Source organism: Poromitra crassiceps, assembly GCF_964638095.1.
Source record: "Poromitra crassiceps genome assembly, chromosome: 1".
NCBI classification, from domain to species: Eukaryota; Metazoa; Chordata; class Actinopteri; order Beryciformes; family Melamphaidae; genus Poromitra; species Poromitra crassiceps.
This window is the reverse complement of record NC_139623.1, coordinates 10,766,975-10,785,709: the sequence shown is the minus strand read 5'-3', so window position 1 is coordinate 10,785,709 and position 18,735 is coordinate 10,766,975. Positions and strand designations below refer to the sequence as shown.

Sequence of the window (18,735 nt, the reverse complement as noted above, 5' to 3'; positions counted from 1 at the left end):
AATATTATTGAACGATTCCTCGGAGAAGAGAGAGAGGGGAGGGGGAGAGAGAGAGAGAGAGAGAGAGAGAGAGAGAGAGAGAGAGGGGGGAGGGGGAGAGAGAGCGCGCTGTTTTTTGTTTACTGTCGATTAACCTCGCGTCACCATACAGTCTATATGGTCACCAGGCTCTGTCGATGGTCATCCGAGGAGCACATTTCTTGTTTTTCATGTTTCATCCGAGGAGCACGTGAATGCAGCATTGGTCCGCAGCTCGCGTCGACGTGACGTCATTTTCTTGCGACAGTACAGGCTGCTCTGCTGACAGCCAGCACCATGTGAATGTCGGTGTAAAAGCCTTCACCACCAAGCCATAATGTATTAAGGTAAGACATAATTTAAGATGATAGGCGATGGCGATATCAATTGTGCTTGCATGCTGCCTTTGTATATTAAATCTGTCATCAGAGAGAGGCAGAATGAAGCTTTGCCGGTCAGGAGCGACTCCCTTCCTCGACAAGGTCAGGATTTGCATGATCTGGGCAGAAACACTTGACTCTGGCTGCACAGCTCCGTCAACTAACTTTAATTAGAGTGCGTGGGGTGTCGCTTCAGTGGAACAACCTTTTAGTCAGTCCCCGGCTAGCAGCAGATATGCTAACAAGTCTCCCAAGTCCAAGTCAGGTCTCAAGTCTTTGAGGTTCAAGTCTAAGTTAAGTTTAAAGTCTATGGTCACAGATAAGTCCAAGTAACGTTAGTCCTCATTGATGAGCGTTCATCTGCTGCATGCCATCCAGTCTGCTTAGAACACTGCATATATAGATATAGCTAAGAATTCAAAGCATGTATTATCCTCACATAATTGTTCACAAGTCCCAAAACTCGGGTCTGAGTCGAGTCTCAAGTCTTTTGAGGACGAGTCTCAAGTCAAGTCTCAACTTAGTCCAAGTCCCCATCTCTGGCAACTTTACCAAAGTATTGAAATATCAACAATTGTTTAGACAAATGGAATTGATACATAATTTTTTTAAACCTTTGCTAGGAATGATGAAGCTAACTTAAATTTTTGACAAAGTATAATTATAGCCAAATAGAATTCAAATTGATTTAATGAAGGGTTCCGCTGATTATTGAGGGATGCTTTTAAACCCGTAAATGTTCTCGTCTATTCTTCTGCCGCTCAGGTTTTACTTGGGATGGAGACTCTGGCTGCTGAATCGTGAGAAGCTTTTTCTCAGGTCTTACCCCCTCCTACCTGCTCTCCAAATTGTGACCCAATGGCCAGCCGCTTATTGGGCAGATATGCCCGTCTCCTCTGCAGGGTGTCCTCGCAGGCCACAGCTGCCCACCTGCCTCCCTCTGTGGCTGGACCTGCAGAGCTGCAGATGGCTCAGGTCTGGCCGCGGCTGGCAGGCAGGCTAATGTGTGAGGGTAGTACTATTGCCAGAGAAGACAACCCTCCCCTCACGCCTCCACGCACCAAGCTGGATGAGCTGGTGGAAAAGGCAGCATCTTCAGAGGATGTCCTGCAGGCCTGGGCAAGGCACGGCGGAAATGGCAATCAAGCTGCTATTGCCATGGTGAAATTGGCTCAGTTGGCGCAGAGGGCGAAGGGCAGATTTATAACAACAAACCCGGATCTGATGATGGATCCGAGGCTGCAGGATATGATGGAGACCATCATTGGGAAGGTAGGGATGCCAGTGCCGCTGACTATGTGAGATGAGTGACATCCTTTTTAGGCCCTTTGTTTCATGTTTGCACTACAAAGTTGTATCTACTCATTTATGTGTGTTTTTCTCCCAGGTGTCTACAGTGTGGAATAACACACTAGTGTCTGTCCTGCGAGCTCTCTGGATTCTAAGAATGCCTTCCTCTGCTGCAGTACTTAACTCTGTCCAGACAGAGGTGCTGTGGCGAGTGCGCAGGCTGTCCTACAGGCAGCTGGCCCACCTGGTAGCCTGGGGGACAGGGAGGAAAGGGCACCAGGAAGTGGCAATAGCAAATGCTGCATTAAAACAGCTGGAGCTGCGCTGGATTGAAATCTCTGATGCTAAAACCGTCAGTGCACTGATATCCAAAGGAGAACACATGTCACCTACCTTGATGGACAGACTAGAAGACAAGGTAGAGTCTAAAGACACAATACCACTTTACACATTAACTAATTCCCCACCGAGCCGGGTACTACTTTCTGCTAGCTGGACATTCTCTGACCTAGCGGAAAACACTGACAGTGCTTTCCATAAGTGCCGGCTGCCGGCTAATTAGCCGTTCATTAAAGTGTAACTTACCCCCAAAACACTTTTTTTCAGCTTTTAACCAATATGACTTTGGGGGTGGTGTGTGAAGAATGCTGGTCAAAATTTCCACATTTGAGACCAAACTGTTGCCATTCTACCATTTGTATCATTTTTCAGCAGCATAACTGGCATAAGTGCCCTCTATGGGTGGAACACTGCTTTTTTTTTGCCCTCAAATGAATGGGAGATTTGATACGTCGTGACGTCACGATGAACCAAAGACTATGGGATTTCAAGATAGTTACTCCCCTACTCCCCCTGTACCCTTTCGGCTCTTCACAACTCCAAGCCTATTCCCATGATGTCACTTGACCTGTTAATCACCTGTTAATTGATTACACAGCAGCGGACAGAGAGAGAGCGAGAGAGAGAGAGGCTGCAGGAGCACGCGCAGCAGCTGAGGAACAGAGAGAGGGGGAGAGATGTGTCATTACATCGTAATATTGGCTTCGGGCCTCACAACGGGCTGGGGGCCAATTAATTTCATAACTCCAAGGGGCTGGATCGGTCACGGGCCGGGGAGGGCTCGGGCCGAGATTTCAGGCCCACACAGCTCTCTACTCCGAGCCCCCGCTCCAAAGTGAGCCTCCCTGAGCGACTTTCATCCCCGCCGTCATTTCCGCAAACAAATCTCATCGCAGTTTAGCGCACATGTAAAATATAACGCTATACTACGACGTGACAACGTGACAAAGCTGCTCTAAACACATCGGCTACTATAATATATTTCCCTGCATCTCATACTGAGATTAGATCGGTATTAAGTTTGGACAGACTGAATGGCTCAAGGAGGGAGCTCTGCAGCTCTGCCCTGCGCTGCGCCCTGAGAGGAAAAATCAGAGGTGCAGCAACTTTTAACAAGAATCACGAAAAGCCTCCAAACGAAAATTAAAAACGGATTTCATGGCACGGTATATGGCAAGTTGGACGAGGGAATGACGTGGAGAAATCTTGCATTGTGCTATCGCAGAGCGGGGGGTTTGTCCTATTGTGCGGTGTGCTGCGGTAACCAGCCTCGCGTCACTAGTCTCTCCTAATGTAGTTAGACAAGCCACACACGCATACATGGGAGAAAAATAATAAAATTTCTAGTTCGCCACTGAATTACCAAATTGATATAACTTTCAATCATTTTGAGCAATGCTGTTTCCATACAGGCCACCAGCGTTGGCTAGTTGTTGATATTCATAAAGATATTGCAGCGCTCATATAAATTATTTTGGAGGCGGTGGGCAAACTGTAATGGCGTCGATTTCCGGAAAAAATTCCTGAGATGAGCACAGCCAAAGAGTATAGTATAGACAAGAGAATACGTCATTTCTTGGTTTTTCCCATAAGTTTTTTCAAATCACCGTTTTGTTACATATCTGGGGGGTAAGTCCCCCTTTAAACAATTTCGAGCCGAGTACTTTTTGATTGTCGAGGAAATTATTTGTCAAGTCATCGAGGTGAAATACCCCTGCGTCTTTGAACGGGACGGAAAACTAACGCTATACTGCAAAGCATGTAGCCTACAACAAGCCTACAACATTCACCTCGACCAGGACATCCTTCAAAAACTTTTTACCACCGTGTATATGTGCTGAGAAATGAGCAACGCTTTACATCCCTGCCTCATCTGCCTGTCTGCCTGTCACATACGGGGTGAGAGAGAGAGGGAGCGCAGCGGGGACAGGGCTGCTTCTGGGCCTTTTGGGGCCCTATGCAACATCTTAGAGTGGGGGCCCCAAACCACTGTCATCACAGTATCCCTGAATGAACATGAAGAGGCATAGGCTACTTCATTATCAATAACGCTTTTAATTAATAAATTAAGCACAATATGAAAATGAAAGTTCACAAATATTAGTTAAACAAATCCTTTCAGTGCAAATGCATTATAAAAACAAAAAATAACTTAGATTTGTTTAGAAAACGAAATTACACAAAATTATTATTATTATTATTATTATTATTATTATTATTATTATTACTACTACTACACCCGGTGCGCACACTGAATAGGCCTATTATACTATATACTATAGACTATTATATTTACTTTTCTGTCACATCTTCATTATTAAGCCGGCTTATGACTGCATAATATCTTAATTACTCAAAATATAAGGCGACTAAAAATGGCAACCATATTTTTATTTCGGCAACCAAAAGCTCCTGCCAGATTGCCACTCCGGCAGCCACTTTTAAAAGTTAACGTCGAGCCCTGATTACAATATTCTTCTTCTTATTATTATTATTTATAGATATGGATAGACAGATAGACTGGCAGTTACTTCATCCCCGAAAGAAATGTTAGATTAGAAAATAAAAGTAAACATTTTCTTTTTGGGTTTTTAGAGTGTGACGATGGAGAAAATTTTAGAACACAACCAGGGACCTCCACGGAAAAAGAGGCATCCATTTCTCATGTGATTCTGAACACGTAGACCTAATGTTTTCTTCCTGGAACAAGCATTCTTCTTCTACTAAACATGTAAGCATTCTGACGTTATCATTTTGCTTTAAAAGTGCACCAGATTGCTGCATTTTACTTTCCTTTTACGTCCCCTTCGGACGTGGGGACTTGCGCCCCCCCGGACCCCCCCGTCGGGGGCCGAGCCCGGTACTACTTTCTGCTAGTTGGACATTCTCTGACCTAGCGGAAAACACTGTACCATACTCATATATTCCTTCACTAGCCAGAGTTATTGCCCCACAAAACCAGCGAGTGTTTTCAGCAATCGGCATCGATCTCCCTTCATGGAGGGACCGCATAAAACAAGTCCAGCCTGGAGCCTCAAAGCAGTGCAAGGACATGTTTACCCCCGGGCTCGGCGCGTTGTGACACGGGCTCGTGACAGTCACTCAACGCTGGAGGAATTCTTTCACTAGAAGCATGGTAAACTAAATGCACACAAATCACATCTCCTGTCACTTCGATTAGTAATCCGCTTTGCGAACCCTCACATAGTGTAAATTTTAGCCGTCAAATATGCCCCCAGACCTCCACACATCAAGTACCAGGAAGCACCAAACCCATGGAGAACATGAGAGCGAGTGACCCCGCCCCGTATGCTCTCCGTGTGGGGTGGATTTCTCACTCGCTTCGCTGGACAAACAGGCATATATCTCGGCTTCCTGGTGAGCGACGGGTGTTTTTGGTTAAAACGACCTACATTCAAGTGTTGATAACTAAAGAACGGAAGAAGGCAGAAACAAACTTTTTCCCCCCATGAAAGTAGAGGCTTTGTTCTCTTTTTTGGGGGATATTGGGTGTTTACATCGTCATCGAAGAAAATAGTCTGTGGGTCCCAGAAAATCACTGAATAAGACATTTAGATCACATATTCGACCCAAATTGAGCTTTATACTACACTAGAAAGTTATTCAAAAGGAAAATTGCTCTTTTGAAAAGCTCACTCTGTTTTTCTTTGTGTAGGGAATTTGCAAGTAATCCCCAATATGTATGAAATGGGAAATAATGTATTTGTCTAGAAAAAGCAAGCATAGTTAGTTCCACACTCACTCCTGGATGGACAGGCTAGACTAGAGTAAATCTTAACCATAAGGTAGCCGATCACTGAAGACCTGATAACTAATTTACCATTTTTCTTCAGAAAAAAAAGCAGAGCACATCACGAAAACAGCGCAACTACAAAAAGTGAATTTCTTTTTCATCAGACAAAACACTGGCTGTAGTTAACTTTGTCCAAAATCACTGTCTATTGCAAAGTTTCCCTTCCATGTCTCTGGCAGGCATTGGAGCTGGCAGAGGGGTTTTCAGCAGAAGAGATCCGCAGGGTGTGTGTGTCTGTGGCCACTCAGAGCCGCAGGTCTGTTCCACTGCTCAGAGCTCTGTCCTACCACCTGCTCCAGAAACCCTCGTCAGACTTGACCACTCCCCTGCTACTGGACATGGCCTATGCTTATGGTAATGACACGTAAAGTGTAAATAACATGTCCACTTTAGCATAGCATATAGCAGGGGCACTCAATTAAAATTCATAGAGGTCCAGTTCGAGAAAATTTCCTTAAGCAAAGGTCCGGAACATTGTAACGTAGCTTGCATTATGATTCAGTGCCATTGAACTCAATGACTAAAGTAGCCTAATTGTACAATGTCTGTATACAACTGACTGTTAAATCAAGCCAACAAACCTCCGGCTCCACCTTTTCTCTTTAGAGAAGTGAGCTATCTATCTATCTATCTATCTATCTATCTATCTATCTATCTATCTATCTATCTATCTATCCATCCATATATATATATCAATCTATCCGTCTGCCCCCTCTGTCTGTCCGTGTCTGTCGAGCGTTCCCAATGCAAACTTCTCCGTCGGGCAAGTGAATGTGTGTGCGCGCTGGTGTGTGTGTGCTTGCTCATGTGTGGCGCTTCCATAGACAGGTCAGGATCGGATCGCACTTCAACCGAGACATACTGGTTTTGAACTGCCCGTAAGAACAATGAATGGACATGTAAGAGTCATTTGTTTTGACCACGCCATATGAAATTACTTCTATCATCCCCTCCGTCCATGTGTCACTCTCACAGCAGCACTAGGAAACGACAGGGAGAAACGATTCGCTTATTTGATTGGCCGAGTAGCATCACGTGCGATGATTTACAGCGCATTCATTGGTCTGTGAGCTTCCTGGCAGATGAACCAGTATTACCGTAAAGATTAGAAAAGTATGTGCCGGTTAAAATAGAAAAGCTCCGTGAAAATGTAAGTTATCAATGATTTGTAGGTTATAGGGCTCGGTCCGGATAGGACGGCGTCTCGGTCCGGATGCGGACCGGAGTCCGGACTTTGAGGATCGCCGGCATATAGCATGCACACTGAATGTACATGCATTTGCTCGATCCATTTTCAAAGTTGTCTCAAGCCCTCCAAGACAGAAACAGAACCTGCTCAGTAAACCTGATGTAATAGATCTTTTCCATTTTGTTTGTCTTTGCTCTACAGGGAAGTTGAATTTCCACCATGCTCAGATGTTACAGCGAATGGCCTCAGAGTTGGTACCCAGAGCGGTTGAGCTCAGCTGTGCTGATGTCACACGCTGTGCTAAATCACTGGGCTTACTCAAGTGGCTTCACCTCCCACTCTTTGAGGCCTTTGCTGAGGTCAGTCCCACACAACGGATTCATTCTAATTCCATTCGTTATTAATATAGATTAATTTCTTTTAATATAGATTAAATACTCATAGATTAAATCATTTTATCATTCAAATTATTTCTTCATCTCTCTCTCTCTCTCTCTCTCTCTCTCTCTGTACCTTTCTTTTCAGCATTATACAGCAAACAGTCAGAAGTACAGCACTCTTCAGCTCTGCAATCTGCTTGTGACATTGGCCAGATTGGGTTTCCAGCCCAGCAAAGGAGAGGAGTTCTACACCAAGGTACCTTCCCCTTCAGAAATTGACAAAGCTTGTCTCTGATTGCATCTCCTTCCTTACTTAAAAGCACCTACTGGAAGTCTTCCCTTTTTCTGAAGCTAGACCTTGGCATGTTGTGTGCAGGTTCACACTCAGCTGGAGGGCTCTCTCTCAGGCCTGGAGCCTTTCCTGCAGACAGATGTGGTCTGGGCTTTGTGTGTTTTACAGCAGGCCAAGCCCCACCACCTCATTGCCCTCACAAAACACCAACATGTGACCAAACTCTCAGGTAAGCACCAGTGTTGGTGGTAACGCATTACAAAGTAACGCGTTACTGTAATCACATTACTTTTGTCGGTAACGAGTAGTGTAAGGCACTACTGTACTTAAGTTCAGTAATCACATTACAGTTACTAATCAAACGCTTAACTCGTTACTTGCGTACTAGCAAGATGAGTATAGAGAGAAAAGATCTCCGTTTTAATAGCAGATCTTGTGTCCCATCAGACAGGTCACTTAACTGCACAGCAGAATCAATCATGGTTCCAATATTTCAACTTTGTATTAGCATGCAGAACAGCGCTATTAGTCGACACATAACTTATCAGATAACTAACATCATGCATATAGAACAAGAAATCATTTTAACCTCCAAAACACATTGACAGACAAACAATTGACACAAAAACACAGTACCCCAGGGCATGCTGGGAACTCCGTCCACTTTCCTCTATCACAGGTTCAATTTCCCAGAAGGCTTTGCATAACTTTTTACACTCTGTTTTACAATTAAATCAGGCTAAAAAGATAGAAAGATAGTTAGATAGAAATAATAATATGTATTTTACCACAACATGCAATTCTGGAATATCTGAATGTTGGACAAAATAAAACAAAATTAAATGTAAACGTAAACCATAAGAGAAACCCACATACAGCGATGGGGTCTGTAAATACCCCTCGCAAATACAACGTCTTATAGTGAAGTGGGCGCAGTGCGGTATGCTCCGTAATAATCTGCCAGCGATCTGCCAAAAAGCGCCGTCTTCTACAATAACTTTTTGTTGCGCGGAAGGACAAGAATGTGACACTGAAAACGTTGCCCTGGACAGAAGCAGCTAGCTACCGTACGACATCAAACCTCTCAAAGCATCTGCAGTGGAAACATGCTAACACAAAGCTGGTTGCAGAGCCAAGCTGAGCCGCCTGCCTTGACCCCAAGCAAGCAGCAAAAGCTTGCTTTTCACCAGGTAACACCAAAATCAGAGATGGACAGGTGTGTTGCCTCCTCCTACATGGTAGAGGAAATGTTGCCAGTTTCAACAGTAACACACAACACCAACATGTGACCAAACTCTCAGGTACGCACAACCTCATCACCCTCACACAACACCAACATGTGACCAAACTCTCAGGTAAGCACAACCTCATCACCCTCACACAACACCAACATGTGACCAAACTCTCAGGTAAGCACAACCTCATCACCCTCACACAACACCAACATGTGACCAAACTCTCAGGTAAGCACAACCTCATGGCCCTCACACAACACCAACATGTGACCAAACTCTCAGGTAAGCACAACCTCATCACCCTCACACAACACCAACATGTGACCAAACTCTCAGGTAAGGACACGCCCCACCACCTCATCGCCCTCACACAACACCAACATGTGACCAAACTCTCAGGTAAGCACAACCTCATGGCCCTCACACAACACCAACATGTGACCAAACTCTCAGGTAAAGCCTCTATGCTTTCATCCTACCACCTTCTGTTTGATGCATAGTATCAGCAGTCCAGCAGGATCTTGGAGTTGAGCTTCCAAAAATTGGAAAATAATAAACAAGAAAACAAACAACACAACAGCAAGCGCATGCATACAAGAACAGGCCTATCTACTTTAAAACGTTGATCAATATCCAGTAATTGTCGACAAGCTCTGAGCATTACAGACACAATGTGGTAAATAGAAAATGTGATGCGGGCAGCAAACCTGAGTATGAACACATATTTGATCTGAGTGCATCATGGCCAGAAAAGGGCCAGAAGATTCAGTGTTATCATATGCATTAACTAACAGACATCAAACATCTAAGATGTTAGTGCTCCTATGACATATAAAACCATTGGAACTCATTTCCAAAATCATGGAAATATCAAATGACAGTTTATAATCCTATAGACTCTATAGTATAGAAGACATAATGTGCAGGATCCCTGCCAGTCGTATGGCCTACAATGACATTAATCAGATTCATTACATTTGCCAGTCCTGTGGCCCTTTGTCTCTTCTTTTATACCTAGTCATTGCAATATTATCATAACTCCACTTAGAGCAGTGGTTCCCAACCTTAGGGTCACGACCCTAAGTGGGGTCGCCTGGAATTCAAATAGGGTCGCCTGATTTTTTTTTTTTACCAGACACAATTTAATAGGGTCACTTGCGATTTATTTTATTTTATTTATTTTAGTTCTGAGTTTAAAGCATAAAGTGATAATCTGTAAGATTTCAGCTTTGTTCTCTTGGGTGACACCTATGGCGATGAGTGGTAAATGTAGGTGACATTGAATCTGTTGCATTATGTGACATTACTAATGTCACATAATGTTACTATATACCGCAATTTTTTATTTATTTATTTAGATGAAAATCATTCAATTAGTAGTTTTGAGATTAAAGTCAGAATTCTTAGAGTAAAGTCAGAATTATGGGGGGGGGGGGAGCATACTATGTGACATCACTGACGATTATTGATACGATATTATCGATGGTGTACCGGAATTTGAATGTTGCGGGGTCCCTAGATTTTTGTGATGTCAAAGTAGGGTCACGACCCAAAAAGGGTTGGGAACCCCTGACTTAGACGTTGATGGAGTGTGAATGGTTTAGACTAGAGTTTGTGTTCATGATGGAACGTGGTGTACGCCTCTGGGACCTGACGCCCAAAACATGCTGGTGACCACTCTGGCTCAGCAGATGGCAGTGCAGGACTGATAGGATTCACAGTAATTCAATGTTCTCTAAGATATTAAATAAAGCATAGTCTTCTTCTATCCCCCCCCCCCCCCCACTCTCTCTCTCCTCTCTTTCTCTCTCTGTCTGCAGAAGGCAGTCCACGTCAAGTGGAGAACTATCGGTTGAAGCTCCTCCACATTGCTGCTACTCTCCACTTAGAGCATCCAGCCACTGCTGTCCCTCCATCCTCCTTGACTACACCACCCTCTGTCCGGGCCAGGAGCTCCCCCCTGTCACCCCTGCAGATCGGCCTAAGGGAGGCGCTACAGAGTTTGGTGGGTGGAAAGACTGAGGCCCTTCGCACCGGGGTCAACACTGTGTATGGATGGACGATTGGTAAGGCTAGCAAATGCATCAACGCTCACATCGGCTAGGCATACACATCCACTCACTCAACTCCTTGGCTTGTATTACTGGACGTTTATAGGGCATTAGAGGTCAAATGGCCAGACCTGAATATAGAGACATACTTATATCAGTTTGACACTGAAAGCAGCTTTTGATGGATCTCTCTAACTGCTTATACAAAGAGTTTAGGTGAAGGAGCATTCTGTTTCATTCGCTTTGAGTGCTTTTGTAATGGCTGACATGCCCTTTTCAATTCAGATGGTGAGCTGGTGGTGGACTGTGAGAACAAGCCAATTGAGCTGTTGATGCTGAAAGCACCTCATTTCCCCAGTGGAGGAGGAGACCAGGCGCTGCCTGAAGGGGCGCGGCGGTGAGTCAGAGAGGAGAGCCGTGTGGACTTGTGTTGTTAACAGATTCAGCTCAGCTTTTTTCTTGCTTCTGTTTCTCTGTTGCTGAAGCTGTCTAAAAGGTGTTTTCATCCACTACTGTCCATCTGTTTTCAGGCTAGCCTTCGTAGCTTGGGAATTTGCTAGCTTTGTCTCGAAGAGTAAAGACCTTCTGGGGCAGTTTGCCATGATGAAGAGGCATCTCCAGTTGGCTGGCTTCATCACAGTGGAGGTATTTGGAACTGCAGATGGACAGACTAAAAGCACCTTTAATATAGATGGAGACACCCCACTCCAGGCTCCTCCAATAATAAGAAATGGTACTGTTCCGGTCTCCTAATGGGTCCGCCATCCGCGAGCCATGTTCAGGGGGACATGGCTCAGGTCCGCGAAATCATTTTGGGGGGAAAAAAGGTTGTATCCACTGGCGATTTTACCGGGGGTAGGCTACATGTAAGCGGACACCCACATCCGCGGCTGATAATGCTGTCTTTCAGAGGCTGTACCAGGCTCATTTTGGAAGCTAGAGTGAAGATCCATATATCATATGCAACAAGAAGAACTCATGCATCCATTGATATCATGCTAGCATGTCGGCAAGGCGCATAAATAATTCTCTAAATTTGGTGGAAAGGAAGGGAAAAAGTGGCATGGCCATTTTCAAAGGGGTCTCTTGACCTCTCACCTCAAGATGTCTGAATGAGAATGGGTTCAATAGGTACCCACCAGTATCCCCTTCACAGTAGGGCATTCACAGACTAGTCAACTAGTCGACTAGTCGACTAGTAAAACCACTAGTCGACACTGTGCTTAGTAGTCGACTAGTCGTTTTTTTTTTTTTTTTTTTCCTTTAAGAAAGAACATGAGGTATTTACACGACATACATGGACTATCATATCCCATATCCCATATCCCCCACAAAGAACATCAAAACACAACAAAACAAGAAAACTGCATAAGATACACAATAATCCAAGAACAAACAAGACTATTGGACAAACAACCAAACAAAAACAATGCATTCAAAGTAAATACATAGATCTTGCCCTGTTGGCAGCTAGGAAATGCATAGCTTTAAATTGGAAAGCATCCAATCCCCCAGCTGTAGTTCACTGGTGGAATGAACTCTCAAGCTACCATACGTTGAATAACATTTACTACAAGAGCAAAGACAGATTCTTAGACATCCCCAAAATATGGCAACCACATACAGAGTTTGTCTTTAAGAACTTTTTACCCCAGTGTCATTAGGCTTATCAGGATAGGAGCTGAATGCATTGTTTTTGTTTGGTTGTTTGTCCAATAGTCTCGTTTGTTCTTGGATTATTGTGTATCTTATCGTTTTGTTTTGTTGTGTTTTGATGTTCTTTGTGGGGGATATGGGATATGGGATATGATAGTCCATGTATGTCGTGTAAATACCTCCTGTTCTTTCTTAACACGTTCACTGCCAATGATGAGTTGACTCGTCAAACACAATCCAACCGTTCACTGCCAATGACGAGTTGACTCGTCAAAAATTTTTTTTTTTTTTTTTTTTGACGGTGCTACGTGGATCAATGCCCCCCACGTCTCCTATAAAAATATTGGAAGTATTGAATGTGTATAATCTATTTTACCGACCAACTAAGTGGCGACAGTGCTCTCCCGACAGAGAGAAAGCCAACCAAAAACAGCCGCGGGAGGAAGCCATTCTCAAGGAAATGGCTTGGCGATTTTATAGTCATCAGTCACCAGACTCGCCCGAGAGCGGCCGCGCCAGCAGCAGCACACCGAGAGCGGAGAGCGGTGCTGGCGTGGGGGATTGCAAATTTGCATAATAGATTATGGGTGAAACACACTTTGAAACACCCGCAGAAAGGCCAGAATCGCACGCATTCCGAAAACCCAGAAACGTACGAGCCTCATTCTCATACTGTAGGCGAAAACGCTTTCACGCTGCTGCACACGGGCGCACAACGGTGGGGGGTTCCAAAAATAGACTGGGTGGGCAGCATAAAGCCTAGAATCGCACAAAGCTTCATCAAAGCTCTCAACCGAAAATCCAAGAAACGATTGAGTCCCATCCACAGTCCACACTCGCCACACTCGCCGACGAGGGGCCGCCAGAGAGGGAGGCTGCTCACTGCTCAGACAGGCAGGAGAAACTGGCTTGTGACAAACGCCACCAGACATGCCCACGGAGGGAGGAGTTTGAAGGAGAGGGTGTTCAGAACTATATTGTTCAGATGTCTGATCTCTCACTGATGCCAAAAATAAATGGTTAAAGTGACTGTTCTGCCTGTTTGATTGAATTTCACAAAACTGCGATTATCTCAGCTTCCTGTCTCAGACGCTGAAACCATGCTGTACTCAACGGCTAATATCTACATAACTACTAACTCTACAAACTAACTCTTTTAGACAGAGAAAGCACACATTCTATTAGTACTTTTGTGAACTTCGTGTTCACAAAGTCCAAGCAGAAAATTATCCTCGGCTCTTGTAAAATGAGCCAGAATCCTCAAAAAACGGCTTGGCAGAAGCTACCTACAGTAAAAAAAAAACGGCTGGCAGTGAATGTGTTAAAGATAAAAAAAAAAAAAAAAAAACGACTAGTCTACTACCTTTAGGGACGACTAGTCGACTAGTAAAATTCACTAGTCGTGAATGCCCTACTTCACAGACATGCCCACTTTATGCCATGCAGTCATTTTAAATGTCAGGCCTAATTTACTATAAGACTGTTATAACTTGTGATTTGTTCAGAGCTTTCTGACAATGATTTGAATAAGGAGCAATACATTCATTATTTTAAAGTTGAAGCACTTGCTGAAAGTTAGCATTTTAAATGTCTGTGTTTATTAGGACTAGGCTATATGCCAGTCTTGGCACTGTTGATTTTCTGAAAGCTTTTAAGATTAATTACTTGAAGAGTAGGCTATAAATGGTCCAAATGCAATTTGAATAAAATTACCCCTCTTGCTTAAAAGTATAGCCTAAGTGGTGTTAACAATGTGTTTCTGTTTATCACTACGAAACAGGTCTGAAGTATTTAGGTTGGAAAGGTTTAGAATACAAATGTTCCCCTTTCCCAATGGCATCTAAAAGTACAAATGTGGTAGTATGCATGCTTAATCTGTATTATGATTATGAGGGGGTCCTTGGGAACCCCTGCACTAGACTAGCAGTGATGCAATATCAGGCAAAGGGGAATGTGAGTGATATTTGAGTGAATGAAGGCAAAACAAGCGGCGCTGCTGCTGTATCATGCAGGCTAAAGGCCTCTGTCCACCGGCTGCGTTACGGCTCCGTGCAGCTGCCTGAACAGACCCACACTAAAGGCCTATGTCCACCGGCTGCGTTACGGCTCCGTGCAGCTGCCTGAACAGACCCACACTAAAGGCCTATGTCCACCGGCTGCGTTACGGCTCCGTGCAGCTGCCTGAACAGACCCACACTAAAGGCCTATGTCCACCGGCTGCGTTACGGCTCCGTGCAGCTGCCTGAACAGACCCACACTAAAGGCCTATGTCCACCGGCTGCGTTACGGCTCCGTGCAGCTGCCTGAACAGACCCACACTAAAGGCCTATGTCCACCGGCTGCGTTACGGCTCCGTGCAGCTGCCTGAACAGACCCACACTAAAGGCCTATGTCCACCGGCTGCGTTACGGCTCCGTGCAGCTGCCTGAACAGACCCACACTAAAGGCATATGTCCACCGGCTGCGTTACGGCTCCGTGCAGCTGCCTGAACAGACCCACACCAATGTAATCTGTCAGGCACATGCCAGATCTGACAAAAATAGAACCGGTGCGTATTTTTCCCGTACTGCATGTGTTGCCCATCTATATTAACATGGGTGAGAGTCTGTTCCGGCAGTTTTACCGGATCCGCATGGAGCCGTACCGCATCTGGGGCCGGTTGCACCAACTGGTCTTAACTATGCCTGGTCGTAACTCCTACGTCGGTCTTAGTTAAGACCATGGATTTACGCCTGTTGCACCAACACGGCTTATGTCTGGTCTTAACTATGCTGGTCGTAGCAATGCGCGTCCATGTGAATTGCCAGGGAATGCACCCTGATTGGATGATGTTGCAAAAAATGTGCCTCGCGACCTGCTTGGAGCACTGTGCCACTACGCTCTCTCAGCCACTACTGTAAAACACCCTCCCTCCTCTCACCCTCCCTCGCTCCGGGGGAAAAATGGCGGCGATTGAGCCAGAAAGACAGTCTGAATGAAATTGAATGTAACGTTCCCAATTCTATGTATTACATTCTAAAAAATTAACGGCAACATTTTGGAAGGCTAAGCCACACAACTAGTTAGTTATAATCTAACGTCGTGCTTTCAAAGACGGCAAACTGGCGGTGTTACGACGATGACGGTCAAAAAGGTCTCCGCGGAGATCTCTGTTACAGGCAGGCTCTACGCCTCCTCCTGACCAGGCGTAACTCTTACGCCTGGTCGTAGTGAAAATAAGGCTTAAGCCGTCTTGGTGCAACCGGCGTAGCTGTTAGGTCGTAAAGTTACGACCAACTTAGCTTAAGACCAGTGTAAGACCAGTTGGTGCAACCGGCCCCTGGTGTGCATTTGGTTTAAGGCCTTGCAAGCTGAGGGACCCAATACTGGAGTGGAGCTCAGGGCCAAGTGGCTCCCCCTGCAGTGTCTGCTACAGTATAAATAGTCATAGCTTTGTGCCACCAGCAGCAGCTCTGGGTCATCTAGCCAGTGGTTCCCAAACTGGGGTAAACGTACCCCTAGGGGTACATGGGGGGTACTACAGGGGGTACTTGAGACAAAGGGGGAAATGGAAAAATGTAAGAATATATCATGAAAATAAATGAAATGTTAAAATAAATCTGCTCAGGAGGCACTAATTGCAACTCTTTCACTCCAGTTGTTATTTTGTAATGATATTCCTCAAAAGGTGGGTTATCATTCATTCATTGCATAATTATGCTATAGTTTTCTCTTGCAGTTTTCTAAGCAAAATGTTGTAGTCATGTAAAGGGGGTATGGATTCAGAAATCAGGGAAAAGGGGTACTGAAGCAAAAAAGGTTTAGGACACACTGATCTAGGCCAATCCAAGCTCTCCCTCTCATCTAGGACAATCTCCTTAGCCAATGGCAACATCCCTGGCCTCTCAGGTTTGCATGCAAACTGGGTCACTAAGGCTACGTTCACACAGCAAACCTTAGTGCTCGAATCTGATTTTTTGATCAGCTCAGATTTTTTGTGTGGCTGTTCACACAGACTTTTTAAAAGTGGCCCATATCAGACTCCAGTGTGAACAGGTCGCGGACCTGAAGTGACCCGCATGCACAGAAGAACAACAATAACGTCACACGCAGCACAATGCTACGTAAACCCGGAAGAAGACAGCAGTAAACATGGTGGTAGCTGACGATGTTGTTTCATCTGTTGTTTACGTTTTAATTTACAAGTTATTGTGCAGTGGAAGCCAGCGAATACTGGAGCAGATGATAGTGAGGAGGAGGAGAAAGAGAGCCAACATTTTAATGATGCCTTTCTGTGGAGCAATAGCTGCTACTTCTTGCTAATACTTATTAGGTCTAAAACCTCACTGTCCCTCCACTGATTAGCTCCCTCGCAGCTGTCCAGCTCTCCATGTTTGTAATCACAATCTGCCTGCTTGGTCCTTCCTCCCTCCCGCCAGCGCAGAATAGTGACGAATGTCGCTCTGGAATGACGTAAAAGCCACATTGACGCATTAAGTCAGATATGGGACAGACGTCTGTTCACACTGGAGTCACATTCCAAAACATCAGATTCGAATCTGATGTTTTTCCACATTTGAAAGTAGCCCAGGTCGTCTTTAAAAAAGTCACTTTCAATGTGACTTGTACTGTTCACACAGTCATGAAAAAGACTGACCTGAGTCACTTAGGGGGGAAAAGATTAGATTCAAGCACTAAGGATGGCTGTGTGAACGTAGCCTATGTCTACCCACAACTGAAAAGCACCATCATTTCCATTTTATAATCTGCCTAACGATATGACATGATGACAGTGTCTATACTTATCTTCTCATTCATAGGCACTTGCTAATCCTTGGTAATAAGAAGCGTTTTACTCCGCAAGTAACGTCTCTAAATCCAAAATCCATCTCTCTTGTCCCCTCCCAGGTGCCATATTACGAGTGGCTGGAGCTGCAGTCAGACTGGCAGAAACTGGCATACCTAAAGGATAAAATGGGCAAGGCTGTGGCTGAGGACATGGCCAAATGAGCTGAGCAGCACACGGTGAAAAATTGCAGGCTCAGCTGAATTGGAACTGTCCAGACCCAATGGGACCATGGGACACACACACACACACACCGCCACGAACACACTCAGCAGCACCCTTGCAGTAAAGCACTCTCCCACTGTCAGGGAGGGAAAAAAAACTTGCATCTTCACTCTGGTTCCCTTGACAACGCATGGGGCTTTCCCTGTTGCCATGGAGATGATGATGGAGAGTTCTGGAGCCAGAGAGAGTGTGAGACAGAAATACAGAAATAAACTAACAGTGAGTCCTTCAGTATATGATCAGAGACTCAGGCAGCATGTCCCCGGGTGACGAGAGAAGCGCTGGGGGAATTTCTGTAGAACAAATTAATGTTGTGCTTTATGTCACCATGTGAATAGATTGGAGTAACTTTATTATCCCCAGACAGGTTGTGGAGTCATCTTGTGGTGGAATAAATTGTTTTATTACAACATTGATCTACAGTATGGAACATTTTTCATTCTAGGATTTACACCGTATCTAGAGATAGGATTCAGGATTGGGTGAGACTATTTTGGGCAGGGGTGGGCAATTATTTTTCCTGGGGGGCCACATGAGAAACCCCAGATTGTTGCCGGGGGGCCAAAAGAATATTGTCATGCCGTAACCTCTAATTTTATCACTGGATTAAATTATAGAAAACATACTGGGCACTTATTCTTCAGATTTTATTATATTCAAAATCACTCCGAACAGCCAATTTAGGTCTTCTCATTGGATTTGTCTAGCTTCATAAGTAAATTGGTGTGGTTTGTTCCCGGGCCAGGCAGAATCTGCATCTGGCCCCCGGGCCGCATAATGCCCAAGTCTGATTTAGGGTGTGTACAGCTATGGGCCTGGTGCATTACGTTCTTCTTTATGGTGTGGTATTCAGTCTGAAGACGCTTCACTTCACCTCCAACAGCTAATGGTATAGTATTATTTTGCTCTGACGTGTGTGTGTCTGTCTGACTGACTCTGTGTGTGTGTGTGCATGCTGAATGTGCCTCAATATCAGTGAAGATGTATTGTGTCAGCATAGTCTGGTGTTGAGAAGGAGCCTTCTCATGGCTTTGCTAATA

At 44.8% G+C, this 18,735-nt stretch overlaps 1 protein-coding gene across 1 annotated transcript; it reads left to right on the top strand.

Annotated features, from left to right (window-relative positions):
* Positions 1-270: 270 nt before the first annotated feature.
* On the top strand, positions 271-18,065 carry tbrg4 (transforming growth factor beta regulator 4). The gene is made up of 11 exons (XM_083633682.1): positions 271-365; positions 1,164-1,670; positions 1,786-2,106; positions 6,021-6,195; positions 7,232-7,389; positions 7,556-7,666; positions 7,787-7,931; positions 10,758-11,003; positions 11,274-11,385; positions 11,519-11,633; positions 17,533-18,065. Exons 2-11 carry the CDS (start codon positions 1,257-1,259, stop codon positions 17,632-17,634), a joined length of 1,899 nt encoding a protein of 632 aa, XP_083489808.1. The 5' UTR covers positions 271-365; positions 1,164-1,256; the 3' UTR covers positions 17,635-18,065.
* Positions 18,066-18,735: the final 670 nt, after the last annotated feature.